The sequence below is a fragment of the Bubalus bubalis genome, chromosome 5 (assembly GCF_019923935.1).
Source record: "Bubalus bubalis isolate 160015118507 breed Murrah chromosome 5, NDDB_SH_1, whole genome shotgun sequence".
NCBI classification, from domain to species: Eukaryota; Metazoa; Chordata; class Mammalia; order Artiodactyla; family Bovidae; genus Bubalus; species Bubalus bubalis.
In genome coordinates this window covers 31,719,235-31,734,665 of record NC_059161.1, presented here as the reverse complement: position 1 = coordinate 31,734,665, position 15,431 = coordinate 31,719,235, and the positions used below count along the sequence as shown (strand labels likewise).

The 15,431-nt window shown below is 58.3% G+C and overlaps 1 protein-coding gene and 2 long non-coding RNA genes across 6 annotated transcripts in view; 1 reads left to right on the top strand and 2 right to left on the bottom strand.

Moving 5' to 3' along the window:
* Positions 1–4,169, bottom strand: part of LOC123333685 — an 18,914-nt gene extending 14,745 nt beyond the window's left edge. For 2 of the 4 annotated variants that reach the window (XR_006551132.1, XR_006551133.1), the window contains exons 1-2: positions 3,681–4,169; positions 3,391–3,447 (exon numbers count right to left, since the gene is read on the bottom strand). This is a non-coding gene — a long non-coding RNA (uncharacterized LOC123333685). Of the gene's footprint in view, positions 1–2,625; positions 3,448–3,680 lie in introns of those variants that run through there. The other 2 variants (XR_006551134.1, XR_006551131.1) reach the window with 2 other exon arrangements.
* Positions 4,170–15,431, top strand: LRRC47 (leucine rich repeat containing 47). Its single transcript, XM_006053817.3, has 7 exons — positions 4,170–4,883; positions 10,752–11,204; positions 11,900–12,016; positions 12,575–12,690; positions 13,005–13,107; positions 13,346–13,435; positions 13,580–15,431. Exons 1-7 carry the CDS (start codon positions 4,185–4,187, stop codon positions 13,826–13,828), a joined length of 1,827 nt encoding a protein of 608 aa, XP_006053879.3. The 5' UTR covers positions 4,170–4,184; the 3' UTR covers positions 13,829–15,431.
* LOC123333684 lies at positions 7,827–13,662 on the bottom strand. Its single transcript, XR_006551130.1, has 5 exons — positions 13,522–13,662; positions 13,205–13,263; positions 10,120–10,312; positions 9,174–9,331; positions 7,827–8,022 (listed from the first exon to the last, which is right to left on the bottom strand). It is a non-coding gene; the product is annotated as an uncharacterized LOC123333684 (long non-coding RNA).

The window sequence follows — 15,431 nt, the reverse complement described above, 5'->3', positions numbered from 1 at the left end:
GAATCCGCCCGCCATATGGGAGACACAGGTTTGATCCCTGATCAGGGAAAAGCCCACATACTGCAGAGCAACTAAGCCCCTGCGCCACAATTGAGCCTGTGCTCCAGAGCCCAGGAGCCGCAACTATTGAGACCTTATGCAGCAACATTCGGAGCCCTCGCGCCCTAAAGCCCATTCTTCCCGACAAGAGAAGCCACTGCAATGAGAAGCCTACACACTGCAACTAGAGAAGAGCTTGCACACCAACAACGACGCAGCACAGCCGAAAACAAATAAATTAAAAAAAACTAGATCAGCACTAAAAGCAAAAGCCTGCGAAACAACGTGCGCCCCGAGTCCTGGGAGTCCCGGGAGCCCTGGGGCCTGCACCCAGCCCTCCACCACTGGGGGCAGGGAAGCCCTGGGTGGGGTTGCGCCTCCTGGATCTGGGGTCAGGGCTTAAGGCAGCAACCCCCTGAGCTGCTGCATTGAGAGGTCCTGTGCCCCCACGTGGGTGTTCCGGAACGCTCTGAAGACCTGTGGGGCAGCTGTTCTCACCTCCACTGTAGCCAGGGAGACTGGCTCAGTGCCCAAACCCTGCACCTCTGTGCACCCTGGAACGGGGGTGTGGGCACAGGTTCCAGGTAGTGGAGTCCAGATTTGCTTGTCTCTGCCTCGGTCCCCACCTGGAATGGAGCTGAGAGGAAGGTGCTAACAAGGCCCCTACCTACCCCCTTGCACATAGCAGATCCACCCAGGCAGCCTCCACTCCTTCAGCTCAGGTGGGGAAGGTGCTGAGCCCACGGCAGGGATGGGGGAGACGGAAGGCGTGGGGCCATCCACCTGCCCGAATGGCCTTGAAATCGCTCCAGGCTTTCTTCTGGCCCAAGGTACCTGGGGATGCTTCCCAGGGTGGGGGAGCAAGCCCCCCACCCCCCCAGCTTCAGGAGGGACACCACAGCCCCCACCCCACCCCCACCCAAGCGTGAACGCTCACGTGCAGGGGCAGTGTGCAGGCCCCTCCCCATCAAGAGGCATCCCACAGGTGCAAGTGGAGAGCGGAGTCAGATTCTGAAAGGGGTGGTCTTGTGAGCAGGCAGCTTGGGTCTGGCTCATCCCCATGGCCCCCTTTCACGGCCCTTATCCTGAAGGTTGAGGGCTCCCCAGGAGTGGCCCACAGCCACCTCCGCACCCGTCATCTGGCCGTGCCTTCACTATTAGTGCCTCTTGGTGTCCGGAGACCAGTCCTGGAAATGCAGGGGAGCGGCATCCCGTCTGACACTGTGGGGTGACTGTTGGCACCACTGTGAGGGTTCTGAATTGAGATCTTCCTTCCCCTGGAGGGTAAGGAGACAACGCTTGGGAGTGCTGTTCACCAAATTCGGGAATCCTAAGGCTGGGCCAGAGGCAGGAGGGCAAGTGAGGCCGGCACCCAGGGCCTCCAGCCCCCAGCCTCAACCAGGGCAGGGACATGGGCGGGGACCAGGGTATGGACAGTGATGGAACCAGGACTCAGGCAGGGAAGGGGATGGAGAGGGGTCTGCTGGACTGGCTGCCCCCACAGGCCGACCCAGCACCTGGGCCAGGCTGGGGAAGGTGCAGCCATAGCACTGGGGTCTGCTCGCACCATCCCCAGGATCCACCTCTGCTGTCTTCATGGACTCACCACAGAGGCGTGGATCCCTTCATGATGGAACCCTGAGTCTTGTGCGTTTAAGCTGTGCACATGGAACCGCCCTGCGATCTGTCACTCGCGCCACTGTGTGCAGTTCGGCGCATGTTCACATGCTGTGCACATGGAACCGCCCCATGATCTGTCACTCGTGAAGCCATGTATAGCTCAGCGCATGTTCACACGCTGTGCACATGGAACCGCCCTGCGATCTGTCACTCGTGCCTCCGTGTGCAGCTCAGCGCATGTCCACATGGCCTTCTGCTTTCAGCTTGTCTCACAATGCACTATCCTCTCTCCTGGTGGTGGTGGGTGGTGGTGTCCAGTGTCAGCTTCTACACAACTGTTACTACCCACATTGCCTATCAAGACGGCATGTGTTAGCACAAGCTGTCGCACAGCCACCCAGAAACCTACTCCAGGAAACAAAGCAGGCTAGAGGACATGCAGGTCCCAGGAACTGAAAGCCACTGATACTAAGTATGTGTGTACAATCTTCCAAGAAATCACTGAGGAGACCGAAAGCTCTTCTGGGTGTGGCTACAGTGCACGTGGAGGGAAGTGCAAGGGTGGACAAGATCTTAGGGGCCTCCCCTCACCTCTCCTGACCTTGGGACAGTCACTGCCTGTCCTTCACAGATGGAACTGGTCACAATAGTGACCAAGAAAAACGTGTCTTTCCTGTGTGAGGTCACAGAGTGACAAGGGTGAAATCAGCGCAGCACAAAGGCTCTGCTGGAAATAAACATGGTATATTCACAACAGACTTCCCAGGTGGCGCCATGGTAAAGAATGTGCCTGCCAGTGAAGGAGATGCCAATCCCTGTGTCCTGAAGATCCCCTGGAGGAGGAAATGACAACCCACTCCAGTATTCTAGCCTGGAAAATCCCCTTGGACAGAGGAGGCTGGCGGGTTACAGTCCATGGGGTTCAGAGTCAGACACAACTGAGCGGCACACACACACACACACACACACACTCATTCAAATGTACTGAAACACCAGAAAGCAGACAATGCCCAAGTGCCACCCACACACAGATGACTCCCGCACACCTAGGCCTGGCCCTGCACCATATACAGGAAGCGCGAAAAAAGCAGCAAAACTACAGTGTCAGGGTACAGGGGGGCGTTGTAGAGACTGGTGATCATTGTTTTCTTGAGCTTCATGATGGCTACACGGATGTGTTGTGCCTGGACTAAATCCACTTACGCTGTGTGCACACTTTTCTGGAAGTCCATCACCCTTCAATACAATGTTCAGAAATTTCAAAACAAAATAAAACTGGCAATTCTGCTGGGGTGAGGGGTTAACAAAAACAAGAACAGAGAATAGTACAGTTGACCTCAGCACTATTCCTCTCACCCCCTCCTCCAAACACTTCCGGCCCGTGGGTCCTAACACAGGCAAACTGTCTGCTCCCATGTAGCCTCACAAACTTGTCTGCCCAACAGAAATGCCTGTGGAGCGTGTAAATCCCCACACCCGAGCTGCAGCCCAGACTGCTAGGCCAGCATCTCTGGACAAGGGGGCTGGGGCCTCATTCATTTCTAATTTCCTGGTGACTCCAATACACAAACCACTAACCTATAAAGAAAAAAAAGTGCACAAGGTGCTTGTTTAAAACTGAAAAGAACACTTATTCGACGCTTGCGACAAGGGAAAGTCATCTCAACTCTGATTACAGGATTGCTGGGGCTTTATAGGGCTTCCCGGGTGGCGCAGTGGTAAAGAACCCACCTGCCAATGCAGGAGAAGTTGGAGACGCAGGTTCGATCCTTGGGTCGGGAAGATCCCCTGGAAGAGGAAATGGCAACTCACTGCACTGTTCTTGCCTGGAGAATCCCATGGACAGAGGAGCCTGGGCGGCTACAGTCCATGGGGTCGCAGGATCAGACACGACTCAGTACGCACGCACGGGGGTGATTATGGCCACAGGGCAGGGAGAGGGAGCCAACAGATGGGAAACTACCGAGATGAACTTGGTTGAGTTTGAAGGGTAAAGGTCTATGCCACCCGGAAACGTGTACCTCGGTACATTGGCTATTCTGAGCTGTGTGCCCCTGAAAATCAGTCAATGCAGGAAGAGGCTTGTCTGAACTTCCCTTCTTGCCTAAACAGCCTCCCAAAGGAACTCAGTCGTCCGAGACCCCCGAGGGACTAGGAGGAACAACATAGCCGGTGTCACACGGTCCTCCCGCCCGTTTGTCTTCTAAGGCCCGTTCCTCTCCCGCAAAAGCCACGCATCTCCTCCCCCTTCGCCCTGTATACGGCTTTTAGCCCGGGGAGTCACGACGTTGCCGAGCATCTCCCCCGGGCCGTGAGGCCGACGCGTCCGCAGATTCGCTCTCCGGTCTTTCTTAGGGACTCGGTCGTTCCCGCTGCTTCCCGACAGCCTCGTGGGTGGGAGGGCTCGACCGGCGGCCCGTGCTTCAAGGTCCCACGCCCACAGCGAGAACCGGGTCCAAGGCGCTGAAGGTCTTAACGCCCTTTAAGACGCTCGCGGCGGCGCTCTAGCGTCCGCGCCTCTCTCGATGGCGCCTTCCGGCCCAGACAGGAAGTTGCACCGCGTGCCCCGGAAGCGCACCGGCAGGGGCTGCGGGAGCGGAGGCGCGATGGCGGCTGCGGCTGCGGTGTCGGAGGCCTGGCCCGAGCTGGACCTGGCGGAGCGGGAGCGGCGGCGGGAGCTGCTGCTGACGGGGCCCGGACTGGAGGAACGGGTGCGCGCGGCGGGCGGGCGGCTGCCTCCGCGGCTCTTCACCCTACCGCTGCTGCATTACCTGGAGGTGAGCGGCTGCGGGAGCCTGCGCGAGCCAGGCCCAGGCCTGGCGCAAGGCCTCCCGCAGCTGCACAGCCTCGTGCTGCGGCGCAACGCGCTGGGGCCCGGCCTGAGTCCAGAGCTTGGCCCGCTGCCCGCGCTGCGTGTGCTCGACCTGTCGGGCAACGCGCTGGAGGCGCTGCCACCGGGCCAGGGCCTAGGCCCCGCCGAGCCGCCGGGTCTCCCGCAGCTGCAGAGCCTCAACCTTAGCGGCAACCGGCTGCGCGAGCTGCCGGCCGACCTGGCGCGGTGCGCGCCGCGCTTGCAGACCCTCAACCTCACCGGCAACCGCCTGGACGCCTTCCCCGCCGCGCTTTTCCTCCCCGGCGCGCTGCCGCTGCTCAGCGAACTGGCGGCGGCTGACAACTGCCTCCGGGAGCTCAGCCCTGACATCGCCCACCTGGCGTCGCTCAAGGTGAGCGGGGCGGGCCCTCTGGTAGCCGCGGTGGGCCATCTTCTCCCGGTGTTGAGCCGTTCCTCCTCGGCCGGGAAGGGCCACCGCAGCGTCGGCACCGCTGGGAAGCCCGTCCACCCCCAGGTCCCTTCCCATTCGCCTGACCTCCATCCTCGGGTGGTCTAGCGGCTCGCATCACATTCTGCTCACAACTGGGCTTTAACGCTTAACACTTTGATTGTGTTTCTTGATTGCCAACTGGGTGGGCTTCCCGCTCAGGTCGGAAGCAGGTCAGCAGCAGGGACTCATTGCTAAATGTTTGTATCTCCAAATATTTGCGAAAGGACAGTGAGTTCTGTACGCGGGACCTCCCAGACAGGGCAGGAAGCTGTGAAATGACTGGAATTTGCATAAGGCCCCTCGTGTGATCTCACAGGATAGTTCACTTGACCCCAGCAGCGACTTTTCAAGGCAAGGATGGTTTATTCCTCTCTTACAGGAGGCGGGAAGGATTGCCCAGAGTACACAACGAATAGCTTGCAGCATTCTCTAGACTGTTCTGTGTAGGGACTGCTTGCTTGTTTTATTTATCTGGGGACCCCAGGTCAAACAATGCAGGGCTCATAACTAAGGCCTAGTAAATCTATTGAGGAAGAGACAGAAGGGCAGAGGTTGCCGGCACCACGGCCTAAGTCCAGTCTAGAGGCTCTTGTCCTTAAAGAGGCAGGCCTCTGTTTCTTTCACTCCTTTTCCATCCCTTTTGTTCAGACTTTTTTTAAACAATCAGTGTATTCAGTTTAGCAACTGACCTTTTTGCAGCGGGAATTGCTCTTGAGATGTTGCCAAATCATTTTACAAATGTCTGTGTCAGGATTAAAAAGCAGAGACATCGTTTGCCGACAAAGGTTGGTATAGTCAAATCTGTGGTTTTCCCAGTAGTCATGTAGGGATGTGAGAGTTGGATCATAAAGAAAGCCAAAGAACTGATGCTTTCAAATTGTGGTGCTGGAAACGACTCTTGAGAGTCCCTGGGACACCAAGGAGATCAAACCAGTTAATCCTAAAGGAAATCAACCCTGACTATTCAATGGAAGGACTGATGCTGAAGCTCCAATACTTTGGCCACCTGATGTGAAGAGTCATACTCATTGGAAAAGATCCTGATGCGGGGCAGAATTGAGGGCAGGAGAAGGGGGTGACAGAGGATGAGATAGTTGGATGGCATCACCAACTCGATGGACATGAGATCGTGGAGGACAGAGGAGCCTGGCGTGCTTCGGTCCATGGCATTGAAAAGAACAACATCATCATTGTGTCAGGATAGAAGTGTGTGTGTGTGCGCGCGTGTGTGTGGTCGCAAGAACAGAGTAACACGCACTTGCTGGTGTTTCCAGGAAGCCGCTCCGGAGGCTCCTGAAACGACTCCCAGACACTGGTTCCCAGGGCTGTAGCTTCCCTAAGAGGCTGGTGTGACACGTGGTGTAAGCCCTTTCTGTTCCGTCACCCGTCTCCTACTCTTGATTTTACAGAAGGTGAAAGTTTGGGTTTGTTTCTTTAATGTTCTGCGTACCTCTGCATACCTGCCCCGTAAAGTCGTCTTTGTTGTGCCCAGAATGCCCTCACTCAGGTCAGAGAGAATATCTCACTTCAGCCCCCAGTTTCCTGGCCCACCTTGTTCCCATTTCTAAACTGCCATCCATCTCTGTTACATGAAGAGGCTGTTTCTTGGAGAGCATCATGTCAGAGCTGCTGGGAATCTGCTTGGACTTGGATGTCCTTTGGGAGCCTTTTCTAAAGTGATGCCTCCCTGGGGGAACGGCTGCTTGAACTGGGTGAAGCAGAGTCCCTCCACCTGCTGGAGCTGCAAGGACACCAGTTTTCTCTGTCCTTCCTGCGCTGTGGGGGGACAGCTGAGCTCAGAGCGGGAAAGTGGGGGTTCAGTTCAGCGTCTTGTAGCAGCGCCCTGGGCTCCTGCCCATCCCCTCCCCCGTGAGAACTGTGAGGGTGACCGTGGTGTCATGAAGAAAGCATGGTGACAGGGCTGGTGCGTGTCCTCTGTGGCTGTATAGCCGTGCCAAGGTTGTGGCTTAACACAACAACAGCAGTTTTCTTTGATCCCCGTCATCCACTCTGGGCCAGCCCAGCTGGATCAGCGCCTCCGCTGTTGATGGCTCGTGTGGCCGCAGTCAGCTGCTGCAGGCTCAGGCTGGGCTCAGCTGACATGGCTGACTCCTCTCTCTGTGTCATCTCGGGACGTCTTCCGCCCCAGCCAGATGGTCTGCTCTCACGTGGTACCTCAGGGCTCCAGAGCCGGGCCTTCTCGGGAAGCAGACATGGACCCCAGAGCCCACTGAGTCCACTGCATCCTGCTGATTCTGTAAGCAGAGCTCAGTCGAGAGTCATGGGAGACGTAGCACATGGATGTGGACACCTGGAGGGGCCGCCAGAGTGACAGCACACAGCCCCTCTTGTCCCACTCAACCCCAGTCCACAGAGGGCCCCTGGGAGTGCCTTGGTGTCCGCTCACCTGAGAGTCGTGAAGGCCGGACCCTCGTCTCCACTGCAGCCACGGTTGCAAGGAGGCTGCACAGAGCTGTCCTCCCCCTCCTGGCCCATGCTACCTGGAGAGCCCAGCTTCCTCCTTGGCCCAGCCTCAGGGCCCCCAGCCAGGCTTCTCCCCACCGGATTCCATTACCCATGGACTCAGCTGCTGGACTGTGACGAGCCAGAGATGGGCCCCCACACAGCTCTCTGCCCTGTCAGTGACTGCTCCCCACACCCGTGGCGCTCCCGTTGGGGACCGCTGGAGGGATGGGCAGGACAGACATGCCCGCAGCTGTCCTGGGACAGCACGTTTGTCAGCTGAAGGAGCACAGTGTCTGGGGTTTGTCCCAGTCCTGCCAGTGCCAGGCCCAGTGTCACTCACATACGGGACTCCTCCCAGAATCAGCTTCCACAAAGAAGTATCTTTCCATCTTTTTATTTTATTAGTTGCTGCTGGAGATGGTGGGTCCTGGTCCCCTCAGCTGGAGCAGAGGGGTTCTTCCACACTCCCAGGGATATGTGTCTGTGGTCTCAGCAAGGAAGTTAGGGTCCTTCCCCTGCAGTGTGGCCCAGCAGTGGTCAAGTTGTAGTCTAGGGTGGAGACTGGCCGTGTCACCTACAGGAGGGAGGGAATGGGTGGGTGTCCCGGGAAGGTGCCCTGAAGGAGGTGCCTCCAAGTGCACTTAATTCTCCCCTTGGTGATGCTGCATTTCTTATCTCCCGCCCTCCTGTGCAATTGAACTCCCTGTGTGGATGTTACGTCCGGGTTTCTCCCATCTCCTGGAGACCCAACACTGCCCCCCCATCTCCGCTCCCCTCCCCTGCCCAGCACTCCTGGTCCACTGGGGAAACCTGTGGACTCCACATCAAATCTGCGGTTTAGGTGGGGCTGGGCGTGGCACATGGTGCTGCTGGGGTCAGTTTTTGCTTGTTAGTGGTCTCCCTGTTTCTGCTGGACATGACCCCCAGAGACCCAGCAGCCGCCCAGCCCCCTCTTCTGCCCAGGGCCTCAGGGCAGGTCCTGAGCTGCCACCACTTGCTGCTCAGAAATAGTCAGTGTCAGTGATTGTTGCCCTGTATGACCCCGCCCCGGTACCACCGCACCTGCCCTGTGGAGACCGCTTCACCAGGCTGCTGGCCTGGCACGGCTCTGTTAGAGCTGGGGATCCCTCCTGTCCCGATTCCTTGCTGGCGCCCCCCCCCCCCCCCCGCTGCTGCCTCAGGGTCTTCGCACCACGGAGGCAGACGCACTCCACCGCCAGCGGCTGTGCCTTCACAGAGGTGCCAGTGGAGTCCAGGCTGTTCGGCCAAAGCCCGTCCGGATGGTGCAGGAGACCCCAGGGCTGGATGTGCAGGTCAAACCTGACTGTGGCACAGCAGCCCTTGGTTCCTGCTCACAGCCTCCCTGCGGGCACGGGACCCAGCTCATCTGGCCCCAGCCTGGCTGGGTGTGCACATGCAGACATTAGTCTAGGTGGCCCTGGCCAGTCCTCCAGAGCAGGCGTCTTCTGATACAGGACACGTGGGCTCAGCACTGCCCAACTGCAGGACAGGGGCACCACCATGTCCTATTGGGTGGGGGGGGGGGCAAGGTGTCACAGGGTGGCCTGGAAGGGCCACGTTTCAGCCCATCTGCCCACCTGTCCAGTCTTGCCCACAGGGACGGACAGGCCAAGAGAGGCAGCACTGACTGCTGAGTTAACCTGCAGCCTGGAGACCACTGAGTATTCAGTCCCTGGTGACACTTGGAGACTGCATTGGGCTCACCTTTTCTTTCTGTTTCCAAGTTGAATGCAGGATCAGAGCCTGCTTGGCAGTTGCTCCCTTCTCCCCAGGCCTCTGGTCCTGCCAGGTGGAGGCTCTTCTGTCGCACTCCCACCTGCCGTGCCCCTCCACACTGCTGTCCCAGCTTCGCTGCAGCCTGACTGCCGAGCCAGAGGGCCCCAGACAGGAGTGATAAAGAAGGGTCCCTTTGTAACTTGGGGTTGCCTTCTGTGTAATCACAGTAGACAGCATCCTCAGAGCCCCTGCCCACCTTCCCAGCTGGTGACAACCCTGCCACCGGCTGTGTGTCTTTTGGGACCATTGTGTCCCGGTCAGGACCAGGACTCCTCGCAGGCCATGCTGGTGTGAATGCTGCTTCCTGAGTGTCCAGAGGAGCCTGCCCACTGGTTTGTCGCTGGGGCTCTGCAGTGGTCTCACCCAAGCACTCCCTGATCCTCAGTCCTCAGGAGGCCCCTGCCACCCATCACTGTCTTACTTTTCAAAGACCAGACCCCTGTGCTCGCTCCAAGTAAACCAGGCCAGCAGGCTTCTCCCCAGGCCACCCTGTCAAGTCCCTAAGCCCAGGTCAGGTGTAAGCAAAGCTGTGCAAGGTCTCACCAGAGCTCCCCACAAGAAGCCATTTACTTGCAGGGCTGGATGGCCCCTGAGACAGTGGTGTGGCCAGTCTCCTGCGAGGGGCTGTCCTCTTTACCACCAGCTGAATTGTTCCCCACCTCCCCCGCCCCCGCCCTCACCCCCAGGGCACAGGACCCTGCCGTCCACCCACCACCTCTTACCCCAGGGGGTCAGCGGCACTCAGGACTGCTTCCCTCATCTTCCTGTCCCTTCTTACGGGCTTCCTGATGCACAGACAGCAGTGGCCCCCCACTCCCTCCTCCCACATCACAGCAAAGGGCCCAGAGTCCTCTCAGCATTGACGCAAACTCACCATCACACGTGCAGGGTACAGGAGGATACCCTGTGTGCTGGAAACGCTGCATCTCAGTGTGGAGCGTGACGCTGTTACTCGTGCTCTGTTCTTTCTCTTCTGCTCATTTCTTACAAACATCTTGGGGCTTCCCTGGTGGGCTGTGGTTAAGAATCTGCCTTGCAGTGCAGGGGATGTGGGTTTGATCCTTGGTCTGGAAATTAAGATCACACATGCCATGGGGCAACTAAGGCCACCAAATAAATATTGAAAACGATAAAAACACTATCACTATTTTGTGGGAAATTTGTTTTTCACGTGAAGTTCCTGCTTGTTCTTAACCAAACATTGCCCTCCTTCCTTGCCATCTTTTTTTCCTCAGCCTGACCGTCAACCTGAAATTTTGCTGTAGTTGGCAACCATGAGCACACAGTGGTCACGCAGCATTTTAGAGAGGTGACTGGCAGGCCAGCCACATCTCCCCTCAGTGGACAGTCCATGTGTCCATACTGGGCACCGGGGCGGGGGCAAGCATGGCGTGTATTGTGTTGCTGATACAGGGCAGACGGTCAATGAGGGTGGGCCTTGGGGGCCTCTCATGGCCCAGCAACAGACCAGAGCTGGGGATCTGATGTGTCCGGTCTCCCTCGCAGACACTGGACCTGTCCAACAACCAGCTGAGTGAGATCCCGGCGGAGCTGGCTGACTGCCCAAAGCTCAAGGACATCAACTTCCGAGGAAACAGGCTGCGAGACAAACGCCTGGAGAAGATGGTCAGCGGCTGCCAGACCAGGTCCATCCTGGAGTACCTGCGTGCTGGGGGCCGCGGCAGGTGCCGGGGCAAGGCCGAGGGCCCTGACAAGGAGGAGGGCCGGCGGAAGAGGCGGGAGCGGAAGAAGAGGGAGAGTGGCGAGGGCGCAGACGCGGTAGTGGACGAGGCCAGCCGACTGCTGCTCCGGGTCCTGCACGTGTCAGAGAACCCCGCCGTGCTGACCGTCCGGGCAAGCCCCGAGGTCAGGGATGTGCGGCCGTTCTTTGTGGGCGCTGTCGTGCGGGGCATGGATCTGCGGCCCGGGAACGCACTGAAGCGGTTCCTGTCCTGCCAGGTGGGTGCCCACGGCTGTGTGCGTGGGGCGGGGAGGATGGGCTGTGGGCCTGGCGACCTTGGGCGTCACTCCTGCAGAGCGCCTGGGTTTCCCCCTGACCTGGCCTGGGCAGGTGGGGAGGGGCCTCCATCCTGAGTCTCTGAAGTGTCACTAGTGCACTTGTGCAGGAAGTGACGCACTTGGTCTCACATGAGATACGATTAGGACTGTTGGCTCTCGCCAGCATGTTCTTGGGTGAGTTGTTGAGTTTCTGTGAAGCTTTACCTAGACAAGAGGAATTTGTTGTCTTTATGTGACATCTGCCCAGGTTTTAAAATAAACAGCACAGCCTTGCCCGTGGGAAACCCCAAGCATGGTTGCGTGGCTGAGGCCACCTGTGGAAGGCCATGCGTTCAGGGAGGGAGCCGAGCCAGGACCTGAGATCTGGGCTTGTTTTCCTTGTGAAGTCACACTTGTGCTTATTCACTCAAATTGAGCTCAGGATGGATCCTTGGAAGTGTTGAGCATCTTGTAGTAAGAGTTGGGGAAAGAGAAAATCCTGCTAATAAGCAGATAACAGTTCTCTAAGGAAGGCTCCACAAGAGAAACAGGTGGCTGGGGAGGCAGAGAAAGGAGGCAGCAGGTGGGGCTGCTCTGGAGGCCAGGGTGATGGGCCTCACATGCTTAGCGCCGCCGCCCTGGATCCCCTGCTGCAGACGAAGCTGCACGAGGACCTCTGTGAGAAGAGGACGGTGGCCACCATCGCAACCCACGACCTCGGAGCTGTCCGGGGGCCCCTGCTCTACGCTGCCCGCCCCCCACAGGACTTCAAGGTGAGGCTCACAGCCCGGTGTGCAGTCCCAGTGTTCCGTCTGTGGCTTTAGAAAAGTATACGTGTGGACGATTGTCAGAGCATCCTGGTTAGAATGTGACCATGCTCTGCTGCAAGAGGATAAGGCAGGCTGTGTCGACAGTTACTTTCAAAAGTAAACTCATCAAAGGAGGTGTGATTTGAAAGTGATTCCTTCACCTGCTCATTAACTTAACCAAAAACTGCTATTTACATCCCAGTTGCAAACCCCCTGATCTGGGGCTGACTGCAGTGTGCGTTGTCCTGTCAAGGTCCTGCTCCTGGTCTCTGTTCCTGCACGAGGCACTGCGGGCCCCGGCAGAGGAGGGTTCCCCAGGGATGGGTGCCGGCCCCGTCTCCTCCCATGGCCGCCTCAGAGCCACAAGCGTGGGGACGCAGTTGTGCTTAAGGGGTTTCAGGTTCAGCCCCTGGGGTGACCTCTGAAGGCCCATGTCCGCATGTGACGTGGCTCTCCTCAGCCAGCTGGCCCTCTCACTGGGACACACAGCACCAGGCCAGTGTGAAGTTCTCCCCCTTGTAGATCATCCCCCTGGGGCGCCGAGAGGTCAAGGCCAAGGACCTGGTGCGACAGCTGCAGCTGGAGGCCGAGGAGCACAGGAAGCAGAAGAAGCGGCAGAACGTGTCGGGCCTGCACAGGTTGGCAAGGGGACTCTCACTCCTCCCGGGGATTCAGAGTCCTCGGGGCGCTCACACTGTTAGCACTGCATCTCCTGGCTTCAGAGAATTAGTGCCTGGCAGGCGTGTTGTCTGGGGAAGGGTGGCCATTGGCACATCCACTAAGTGCCTGGGACAGAGGCCAAGGCAGGGGGCAGCTGGGCCCACCAGCTGGGATTGGGCCCCTTGGAGGCCCAGGGAACGTGCCCTTGCCCTGACAGAGAGCGCCCCTCCAGCCTGCGTTTACTGCCGAGCCTGAGACTGTGTGTGCTCCCACCTGTGTGTTCTCCCACCAGGTACCTGCACTTGCTGGACGGGAAGGAGCACTACCCCTGCCTCGTGGATGCAGACGGTGACGTGATCTCCTTCCCACCAATCACGAACAGCGAGAAGACCAAGGTGGGGGCTGCTGTCAGCATCTGAGTGTTTCTGGAGCCATGTCACGTGTCTCGTTCACCTACGTCGCTGCTGGCGTCCTGGGCCGCCCACGACTCACCGTGTGCGCTGTGCCCCTCGGAGGGGCCACGTCTGGGTCCATGTGCCACAAGGGGTTTTCTGCAGAGGAGACATCAGAGCTGATGGCGTCTGCTTGTGATAACTTGGTTCTTTCCTGAAATCTTCCCATTTTCTTTTTAAGATTAAGAAAACCACAAGTGATCTGTTTCTGGAAGTGACGAGCGCCGCCAGCCTGCAGATTTGCAAAGATATCATGGACGCACTCATCCTGGTGAGCCAGCCCTGCCCCCCCCCCGCGCATGCCACCCACCAAGTCACTGGCCCCGCAGGACTGATGGCCCAGCCACGGCCCTTTACCGTGACTTCCCTGGGTTGGCTTTTCTCTCTGGATTAAGAAGATATTTTTCATTTGCAGAAAATGGCAGAAATCAACAAGTACACTCTGGAAAACAGAGAGGAAGGTTCCCTCTCGGACCCCGAGTCTGACGCCGTCTGTGGACACGGCTCGGACCCCAAGGCGACTCCAGGTGCCAGAGCGACAGGGAGCACCCCGCTGGTGGTGGAGCAGGTCCGGGTGGTGGACGAGGAGGGGCACCTGAAGGTGGTGTACCCATCCAAGACGGACTTGGACTTCGCCGCTGCCCATGTGACCGTGCTGCGCTGACGGCCAGGCTGCCACCCAAGGCTCCCGGGTTGTGCCATCCACCGCACCAGCTCCTCGGGGCTTCCGTGGGGTGGTATTAAACAATTCTTCAGCTCGGTGTTTTTAGGATATATGCACCCTCTGTTCAGTTCTCCACCCGGCCTGCCATGGGGGGAGGCCACAGTGTCCACCTTCACAGCCGAAGTGACTGCCAGTGCTCTTTATGAAGTCACTCAAATGTTGGAATTAACTGCTCCCAGGGTTCTGCAATCACATAGACACATAGCTAATCACTGTATTTGGGGGGCAAAGGACAGCATAATTGGTGTGAATATTCAGCTCTAGGTTGAGAAGCTGAACCGTGTGTGTGGCCGAGCTGCAGTTACTTTTCTGTGATTCGGGGTCGTTTTAAGTCCTCTGGCGCCGGCACTGCAGCTTAGAGATGAGGGGCGACGCCAGGGTCTCCAGGTGCCGTAAACCATCATCTTTTTATAAAAACTTTTTTTAATGTGACCTTAGAATTGGTCAAATCATCTTTCTTACTAGTGCTGCTGGATGCTTTGGGGGTGGGCTGCAGAGCCTGCCGGTGGGTGACAGCCGGGCCCTCCCACTGCACTGGCCAGACCTGGGGCGGGGTGGGGGTCACCCTTTTGTAAACCAGCACCACCAGGTGTCACGCCCGAGACTGGAGGACAGTGTGCAGGTCTCCCACCACAAAACAGGACTCCCGGCGTGGACAGGGCGGTCAGCCACGCTCAGCTCGAACCAGGACGAGCTGGTGGTGCCTGGGGGACACGTGAGGAGTCGGACACCTGGAACCATGGGGCACGTGCCCGGAGAGGCTCAGCAGCTTCCGGCCTTCCAGGTGATGCCAGCTCCAGGCCGGCAGTTCTCAGACTTCACTTCTCCAGGAACAGCCAGGACGAGACAGTGGGACCCGCCAGCTTCCCCATCGTGGAGTGACACCGTGACTTCTCTGCTGTTTGACCTGCGAAGGACAGTTAGTGTATTTTATCAGAAGGACAGTTTGGGGAGACATTAGCGAGAGCCCCACCAGACCCAGGGTGCAGCCGTCAGCAGCAGAGAGGCCCACACCCCGCGCACACGGCCTGCCGCACAGCCACGTGGGTTTCCCAGGGCCCGGCCAGCCCACCTGGAACGATGTGGCACCTTGACACCCGGCCCAGCTCTGCAATCACGACCAGCATGGCTGCCGGTCGTTGGCCCTGGGGCGGCCACACTTAGCCAGGCAGAAGAGGGCGCCTGTGACAGTGTTCCCCAAACCTACCAGACGTCCGCCTCGTGCCTCCACGTTGTCACTCTGTGACCCTCTGGCTGTCAAGGCTGCTGATGCCGTGGCTTGGATGGGCGCGGACATCACAGCAAAGCCCTGCAGGGAGCTCTAGGCCAGGGCCACAGCCAAGCTGCTCCCTTGGCTCCCGGCTGGCTTCAGCGGCCACGTGTCACCAGATCTGGGCCTCCCTGATGGTGGGGAGGCTGCCAGCCCTCTGCTCTTTTCTGGGGCAGCTTGATTGCGTGTGAAGTTTGGAAACATATTTAATGTACAGCAGGAAAATTGATGTTTTTGTCAGTCCAGCCCTCTAATAAACGTTCGATAAGAACA